Source organism: Ipomoea nil, unplaced genomic scaffold (genome assembly GCF_001879475.1).
Source record: "Ipomoea nil cultivar Tokyo-kokei standard unplaced genomic scaffold, Asagao_1.1 scaffold2759, whole genome shotgun sequence".
NCBI classification, from domain to species: Eukaryota; Viridiplantae; Streptophyta; class Magnoliopsida; order Solanales; family Convolvulaceae; genus Ipomoea; species Ipomoea nil.
Genome location: NW_017619187.1, coordinates 2,157,026 through 2,166,021, shown reverse-complemented (window position 1 = coordinate 2,166,021; position 8,996 = coordinate 2,157,026). Strand labels below are relative to the sequence as shown.

The 8,996-nt window shown below is 35.8% G+C and overlaps 1 protein-coding gene across 4 annotated transcripts; it reads right to left on the bottom strand.

The window, feature by feature from the left end:
* Positions 1-4,932: 4,932 nt before the first annotated feature.
* LOC109156893 (protein WVD2-like 7) lies at positions 4,933-8,996 on the bottom strand. 4 transcript variants are annotated; one of them, XM_019304777.1, is made up of 11 exons: positions 8,783-8,895; positions 8,529-8,607; positions 7,206-7,805; positions 6,927-7,099; positions 6,839-6,860; positions 6,719-6,762; positions 6,565-6,633; positions 6,386-6,482; positions 6,082-6,153; positions 5,754-5,861; positions 4,933-5,657 (listed from the first exon to the last, which is right to left on the bottom strand). In XM_019304777.1, the coding sequence occupies exons 2-11, from the start codon at positions 8,571-8,573 to the stop codon at positions 5,253-5,255; spliced, it is 1,635 nt and encodes a 544-aa protein (XP_019160322.1). In that variant the 5' UTR covers positions 8,574-8,607; positions 8,783-8,895; the 3' UTR covers positions 4,933-5,252. The 4 variants fall into 4 exon arrangements, with proteins under 4 accessions (XP_019160322.1, XP_019160319.1, XP_019160320.1 ...); XM_019304774.1 differs by lacking the exon at positions 8,783-8,895 and adding an exon at positions 8,903-8,996 and having other exon boundaries at positions 6,839-7,099; XM_019304775.1 differs by having other exon boundaries at positions 6,839-7,099; positions 8,742-8,896.

Sequence of the window (8,996 nt, the reverse complement as noted above, 5' to 3'; positions counted from 1 at the left end):
ACTTAAGTCTTTTAGTTTTGTCCTACCTGTGTAACTAAGCTCTTAGCCTCTGATCTTTTAGGTTTTTCTGTGATTCATTTTGTTGTCATGATGAGATGTTCTGATAATTTCATGGCCATGGGAGCGTAGAAATTTCAATTTCTTGTTGATTTTAATTTGCAGCAAATTAATTATAAGTCTTGACTTATACTATACGTCTGGACTTTGGTAATGTATAGATGCATCTATCTATTCAATGTATTCAATCCACTAGCTACTTGCAATATTTCATTTCTTTTTTTCTTTTTTTTTTTCTTTTTCGAACAAGTGTTGTGAGTATACTTTAATTATATGACTTATTTTAAATCTGTATTATACTGAGATTAGTTTTTATTTGCACAGGACTGACTCAATTAAGAGACAGTGTGTTGATCATATTAACATAGTAAACTTAGTTACGTATTCGATCGAGATGGATATTTTTTTTTTATCTATGTTATCATGATTGAATAAATTTCAACTTAAACAATGACATTAATAATAAAATATTACCTACCAATTAAAATGTGCTTACAAATTTCATTAAAATACTTCTTAAAATAATAATACTATGATATAGCATGATTAGTGAAGTGTGTATTACGTAATTTACAAAATTGTATTCTCTTTATATATCTTTATAAAATTATAAGATATAACTTTGTAGAGAATAGGACATTATAATTTACAATATTATAAAAAATACATATTTAATAAGTTATAAAAAAATTACAAATATATTATAATCTCTTTTTATTTTGAAAAATATAGTGCATATATATTTTTTATTGTCGTTGTCACTTGGTGCCTTGGTGGTTGGTTACATGTATGGCCCCCTAGGGTTGGTTACAGGGTCAAAAAGTGGCTATCAAGGAGTCATCATTACAATAAAATTGTCATGTTCGATCTGCTACAATCTTTAGTGTTTTTTCTTGGATTTTATATAACATACGAATATAATCAACTTATTACGAAACTTCTTGTAAGGAGTACAATTTTACATTTATTATATTATATAAAGTATAAAATTATGAACATTTCTCTTATTTTTTATTTTATTTATTTTATTTGTACATGTAGTCAATGAACATTTTATAAGTATTGAAAATTAAAAATTAAATAAGTTTGAACTCTAAATATTAAAAATTAAGCAATTAGAGCAATTATTTGTTCTTAGTCTTTGTACTCTTTTCTTTAAGAATAATTGGGTGGTCGGGGTCAATATATATACATATATTTCTCTATTAAAATCACCCCTAATAATTATTTTTGTCATGTTATTATTATATTTATTTCTTTTGTATTCAATTATTACGTGAATAGAGGACCAAAGATAGTATATATCAATAAAGTCATTGCACAAAATATAGTCAAATTAAAAATCAGAAACTAAATATGATCAACAATGCAAACATAGTTAAATTTGCATTAAAATTTGACTCTTTTACAAGTTTTTCTCATGAAGTTCAGCAATTGAAGTGATTAGACTCTATAAACTTTTATAATTTATATAATAATCCTTAGTTTTACTTGAATAAACTAATTCTCCTTATTTCCAATTTTTTTTTAAAAAATATAATTTAGCACAATCTAGATCGAATAAAAATAATAAAAATAAAAAGAAGTTTTTCTGCAATGGGATTTATGGTATGTTCTGTTTGGATGAAAGTGGGAATGAGGCTCGAGAATAGATAAAATAAAATAAAAAATTAATGGAAGTTGAGTAGTAGCCCATGAGAGAGACGATATATATGACATATCATGCTAGTGGTCCATTATTCTTTTAATGTTGTAAAAAGTAGTTTTAGACCTTTCTTTTTATAAAACTTAGGTTGTGCTGTCCCAAAAAAAAGTGTGTATATTTTTTCCTTTTAAAACAAGAAAAGGGCACTCCAACAACTTTTGTAAATAAAATTATCTGATAATACAAATAGTATTAACTTTTAGATGTTTTTTAAATCTTTGGGTGACTTGCACTATGTATACGCTATAGATGATACCTGACTAGTCCGCATGAATTTAGTTTAATAGTTCAATTGACAGTTAAAAAAAGAGATCAAGGTTCAAATTTTAACGGCGGTAGTGTGGAAATTATATTTAAAGTGGGCAAATTCCTTATACACATCAATATTTGGCTCTATTTGCTGAGTCATTGAGTTACCATGATTTACATCATCTCAAATGCTATGCTAGACCAGAGTGGGGGCTAGAGCGGCTAGTAGACATAATTCACCCATTTGATTATCAATTATTGTGATGTTTTGATATAGTCATTGGTTAATTATTTAACTTTTAACTCTTTTTATAAAAAAACTTTAATGATTGTGTCTAATTCTGTTCTTTATCTACATCTTCATTTAATCTCTATGAAATTTAAGGATTTAAAAGTAAATTATTATCTTTCAATAAACTTCCCCATTCACTATTTCATTTTGATTCTATTGAAACTCATTTTAATACATCTTGTGTTCAGATGGCATGTAGTGGTTCTCCCATATGGGAGGTCATGATATCGAGCCTCAAGAGGCGGTGTTGACTCTTTGTTCTTCAACAGATTGAGAAAGTAGAGATGAACAGATACTACAATGTAATAAAGTCAGTAGCTTCCAAAAAAAAAAATCATTTTAATAGAATTAGAAAGTTTAACAAGGATTTAGATATTTATTGTTACGTCTAAATTTGCCTATTAGATAAAAATCTATGGATGACAAACATTCATTTCAACTTTCTGCTACTGATGAGATATTAGTTCACCTTGTTAACCCTCAAATTTCACAAGGATAAGACAAAATGGTAGACGGAACTCGGAAGACGAAATTGAGTGCAACCACTTAAGTTGAGTATAAGATTAAGTCAAATTATTAGTTAAATGCAAACTTTAAAAGTATCATCCTAGTTAAATGCAAACTTTAAAAGTATCATCATAGTTTATGATTGAATCGGTAATTGACTCAAGCTAGCATATTGTATGGGAGTCATTTTATGTTTTTTTTTTTTTAATTAATACACTAATTAATGGTTTTATTGGGACCGAGTCTACCATAAATCGGGTATAAAAATATAGAACGGGGTAGGCAAAGAATAACTTTATTACCCGGGGCGCTAGGTCCAAAATAGCACGTACAAGCCCGAGGTACAGGCCCCAAATGACACAGCCTGGATACAAAGCATGAGGCCCACCGGATGGGCTACAACTGACTATGCTAGTAGCGAGAATCGAACTTGGGTAGGATAGTTGAGAGCTTGGAGTCGAGACACTGGACTAGACTGACCACTTTGATTTTCCTGCCCCTTGCTAGAAACCCAGGACCCCTATTTATAGCAGGCCCCCCTCCTCCTTCGGATGTCCACATGTCCCACGTACTCAGACGTCACTTCCTCATTTGTCGCACGGGAGTCCACACGTTCATCACGCCTCCGACACCCCCACCTTCGCTCCCGTGCACCCCACGTACCCTGGGCGGAACCGCCCCCGGTGCCGGTGACCGCACGCCACCGCGCCCCGCGAGATGGGGGGCGCTAGGCCCGCGCCCAACCGCGCACTGGGTGCGCCGTTGCCCCAGCTGGCGGCCTCCCCCGACCGCCGCCCCCGTGGCCTCGCACGGGGGGCGCTACGCCCGCACCTAGCCGACGACCCCCTCCGGCCGGGCGCTGGCCGACGCCGGCCATCCCCAGTTGTCCCCGTCATGCCCCCGATCACGGCAAATTATGCTATGCATCCATGGTGCATACAGATGCAAAAACGACGTCGTTTTATTAAAAACGCGCGTCTCACTTTTAAAAAAAAAAAATCAGTTTCAATTCCCAGCAACAACATTATATTGTGCATAATTTGAACTATATATCCAGAATCAATGAACTAAAATTCCAGAATCTATGAACTAAAATTCCAGAATCTATGAACTAAAATTCCAGAATGAATGAACTAAAAATCCATAATGAATGAACTAAGTATCCATAATGAATGAACTAAATATCCAGCATGCATGAATGAAAAAAAATCAGTTTCGATTCACGTCTAAATATCCATAACCAATGAACTAAAATTCCAAAATCTATGAACTAAAATTTCAGAATCTATGAACTAAAATTCCAGAATCAATGAACTAAGATTCCAGAATGAATGAACAACATAATGCTCTTGAGGGGAATCGATGTGGGATGCGCGTTTTTAATAAAACGACGTCGTTTTTTGCATCCGTATGCACCATGCATGGTGCATACGGATGCACAGCATAACGATCCCCCGATCACTCCCTTGGATCCGTCCGATCCAACAACGTCAGCCCAATAAATTCTTAGCCCATATCCAATACCCCATCACTAATTAAGTGTAATACAAACATATATACCCATATACTTAAAATAAAAATTAAAATATAGTATATCAAATTTGAGAAATATTTTTTTAAAGAGTTTGTCCTTAGTGATTATGTAAAGAGGTCATTGGCAAGACTTATTTATTTGAAATCGATATGTATATATGAGATTATGCAAACAGTAATCCCTTCCCCATGTTGGATATCTAAATTTAGCAAATAGTCATCGATTCCCATTTTAGATTATCTAAATTTAGCAAATAGTCACCGATTCCCATTTTAGATTATCTAAATTTGGCAAATAGTCACCGATTCCCATTTTAGATTATCTAAATTTAGCAAATAGTCATCGATTATCATTCACATTATTGTCACCCCTTTTCCATTTTAGATGATCTAAATTTGGCAAATAATCATCGATTATCATTCACATTATTGTCACAATCTATGTAGTCGAGTTTTATCAATCGGTTCACTACTTTCCACAATAAAGAGATATTACGTTCAAGTCTCACTTTGCGTGGGGATGAAAATGTATTAATTTTTATCAAATAATAGCTGGAGGGTGTGCTCATAGCTGACCGGCTCAAACCAATAAGACCAATAAGCCAATCCTACTAGGAGTCGAAATTAGAACTTTGTAGTTACCAAGCCAACATTCCACCAACTTAGCTGAGGTTGCCCGGGTAATAGACTAGCAGAGCACTCTTGAAATTGCAAGAAAATGCTGATAACATTTTTTTTTTCTATGAAACTATATATGTAATTACATGATCCATATCTGCTGGAAGTGCCAATCTATCAAAGCAACATCATAAAATATATAGCCATTTTGTGCTGACAAGAAAAGGGAGAGGCATACATATATGTATATATAGGATCTGACCTGAGAACGGGCGTGGAAACTCGCGCATTTCATGTAGAAACACCAACCACAACACAGGTTATTTGCGAGCTACAACCCGAGTGGACGCCCCGGGGCACATTGCTTCTCAGATCAGTTCTGCCATTTCTCCCAGCACTGACTTTTGGCTTTACCTCAACCTTGTGGCCATTATTCACCTTGTTCACTCCCAATCCTCTTTGATTCAGCGAACTCGTGAGCTGTTTCTTTTCTTCGTTGTTCTTCCTGGTTCCTCGGGTATTGGTGGTCGTTGGAAGTGCAGACGAGACACTGCTATCTGAGGACACCGTGGGCCTATACTTGGTCGTCGTAGAGGTTTGCATTGAACAAGACGGGGAACTTTCTGCAGCTACTGTTCTTGGAGATGCACGCAGGTAGTGCTGTGGCTTCCTCGGTGTGGATTTACTTGCAGGTGTCTGAAACGTCGTATCAGCCACCAAGATCAATCATTTAGTCTTGTAAAAATGAAAAGCCAACAAGTATTTATAAGCATTGTTAATACAAAAAAATACCTTAAATTTATCTGATAGTGGCCTAGCTTCATGGTAAAAGGAAGGCAGGGGACTTGCTTTAAAATTAAGGTTTCTTCTCAATTGCCTTGTCTCTACTTCTGTCTTCTTCTGTATTAATGAAAATTAGACATATTTTAATAATCTAAACATAGACAATAAACTACGAAGCAAGGACGATTTGTACTGTTACGCAATTTGAAAAAAAACAAGGGAAGAAACTTTGTGGGCTAATCTGATTATCATAGAATTATAAGAAAAGAAAAAACGATCCTATTTATGTGAAATGCTCTTTCCATATGGTTAAACCAAAATTGTATTTCTCGCGTACCTGTCTTCTGGCTTGAATTTGTAGCATCTCAGCCTCCTTAGCATTCATTTTCTCCTCGAGCTTCATTGAGAACTGAAGAAATATTAAGAATCTTTTAGATCATTGAAGAACATTTGACCAAGTCATTAAAGAATCTTTTAACGGATTGAGCTTCAAATTTGTGAAACAGTCTGCGAATCAAGTTTTCTGTAGCATTGCTAGGGAAGTTGTTTTATTGTAAACGTTTCAGCCTATAATTAATGAATTAGCTTCTTTATTTAAAAAAAAAAAAAAAAAATTCGACTTGTATACAAGGGTGACTTGCCTCTTTTCTCCTCTCTGCACGTTCTTCACTTTTGAAATTGAATCCAGAACCGTTTTGTTTCATGCCGGGCTTAGTTGAACTTAAAGCTTGCTTATGCCTGAATACCAGAAGATATATATATTAGACGAGTAAATTAATGAATGTGCATTCAGAAAGTTCACGTTTTTTTGCTTGTAGACCTGTTTGCATTTTGATGCACACTAGGGGCAACCTTCTCTCTCGTTCTTGATACGTTTCCAATGTTAGAACTGTAAAGAAACAAAATTTATTCGTCAGAAACAATCCATCGGAGGCTGTAAATTCAGAGAAACAAATATACGGAGTAATATATACCTTTTCAAATCATTGAGAACTTTATCTCTAGAACCATACGGGGCCTGTTCAAAGTAGACAATCCAGTTACAACATCGATGAATGACAAAGAAAAGAACGAAATGAATATGCGAGGAAAACCTTGTGTTTTGGTATTCTAGAGATAGAGTGAGAAGTGGAAGTAGCTGCCGAGTCCAACGTGGAAACCTCGTGTTTTAACGTTCTCGACATTGAACGAGAAGTTGAAGCAGTAACAGATTCCAACGAGAGCTTTTCTCTTTTCGGTCTTAGTGAAGCATCACTTCCCCTTCTAGTAGGTTTTCTCGAAACGTCTTTAGAATTGGAACCTTCTCTCGGGATAATTGAATGTTTCAAATGTTTGGTTTTTGATGCAGAACTAATCTACAATTTAGACATCAGAAAACACGTCAAACACACTATTTAACTGACCAAGAGAGTAATGGATAACGTTTTTTTATGCAAGAAAGGTATGAAAAAGAGAACGAACCTTAGGAGAAGGACTCGGTTGAGGCACTGAACTAAAGTTCCCATCTTTATCAACTGTATGAAGATCAGAGGTCTCGGGAATATTTGGTATCACGTCTATACTCCCACCTTCACCAAGAGGTGCCTCGTTTACTTCATGATCAACAGTTCCAGTAACCGGACAAAAGGTTGCTTCTTTGTCGAAATATTCTGAAATGACAATAACAGAATTTGATGATCCATAAGGACCGTTGCTAAAGTTCACAGAATAACCACCCCCGTTGAAATGCTCGAAGTCGTCCCCATCATAGCCCGTGCTTTCACCAAACGATGCAGACTGACTACTACCCTCGTTAACAATCTCAAAGTCCCCCTCGTACCCTGTGCTCTGCGAGACATTATTTTCACTAGTCTGGCACTCGGATGAACTCCGGCTTAGAAGAGCCCTCTTTCTAAAATGAGCCTCGAGTATCGCCTTCTTCTCGGTTACTGAACCCGGTTTGGAATATTTCTCGACCTCTTCAAGATATCTGTTGCGAGAAAACGATGACCTCCGCTCCCAACTCAGGCCTTCGCTCTCAAACCGCCTGAACGAAACAGAGCCCGAGTTTAGAGCATCCAACTGTCATTATAAGCACGTACACATAAAAAAGAGATACAAGCAAGCCTATCCAACTGACCATGACGACGAAAACACACATTAGCATAGCTTTAGCTGGTTTAACATAAGACAATGTCTGCTTTCAAAAATTACCCAGAACTATGTTGAGAGTTCAGACTTCCAAATTATTTCACGAAGACAACTTAATTTGCATATCAATGCCTATCAAGTTTAAGGTAACCTCAATGTGACAAAAAAGGCTCAAACCATCCTTTGAAATCAGAACCTCGTATACTTATTGATCAAGATGGTCGGTCCACCTAATGGGCTGTTGAGTCACCGTGATTTACTCCTCCCCTATCCTGTCGGACCGGGGTGTGAGGGCCTGGGGCAAGGGAATTTCCGATTTCGCCTCTTGCCCGATTTACTCCTCCCCTATCCTGTCAGGCCAGGGACAAGGGAATTTCGCCTTTTGTGGGGAAGAGATCATTGGGGGAATCAATTAAAATAGTTTGGAATTATGTTTCATTAAATCCACCATGAAATTTATAGGGATAGAAAACCATACCTCTCAACAAATAAATTACAATTATCAAAGATCAAAACCAAATAAAGAACCAATCTTTGGTTGCCACTCAAAAGAAGAAGAAAACAAGACTTGATAATGGAGAACCCAGAAAACTATAAAATGCAGATCAATCCATTTGAGAAAAAGACAGTGAGATCCATAGAACACAGGTTTACCTTGAAATTAAGCCTAAAGGGTTCTTCATCAATATCACCCGCCATTTATAACTGATCCCTTCAACAAAAACCCTTCTCTCTGCAATTCCCAAACCAACATAAGATAAAAGAATCAGCCCATCAGCACACAAACATCAAATTATAAGCTCAAGAAGAACAAAAACAAAAACCCAATGCAGAAAAATCACTAAACCCATTCTTAGTATCCCTTACATAAACTCAAGAAATGCATAGCTATAGAGAGAGAAAATTACAATTTCGAAGATATAGGATGACAGAGGTATGGGTTTATTATGCCTTGAAAAAAAAGAGAGAATAGCTTCTTTGCTTTGAAGATGAGAATTATTTCAAGGAAAGATGAATACGAAACTGACCATAGTGACCAAGAGGACTCAAAGACAGAGTGGCAGTGAAGGGACTGAAAATGAACCAAAGATTTAATTCAACAATTACACCTAATTATTTCTT

Bases quoted from the DNA above. Each gene is read 5' to 3' on its own strand.
- LOC109156893 (XM_019304774.1), bottom strand. From the start codon at position 8,573: ATGGCGGGTGATATTGATGAAGAACCCTTTAGGCTTAATTTCAAG. The intron at 6,634-6,718 runs GTATATATTACT...GTTTCTTTACAG, and splicing joins GTTCTCAATGATTTGAAAAG to TTCTAACATTGGAAACGTAT. The intron at 5,658-5,753 runs GTATTTTTTTGT...ACGACGTTTCAG, and splicing joins CACTATCAGATAAATTTAAG to ACACCTGCAAGTAAATCCAC.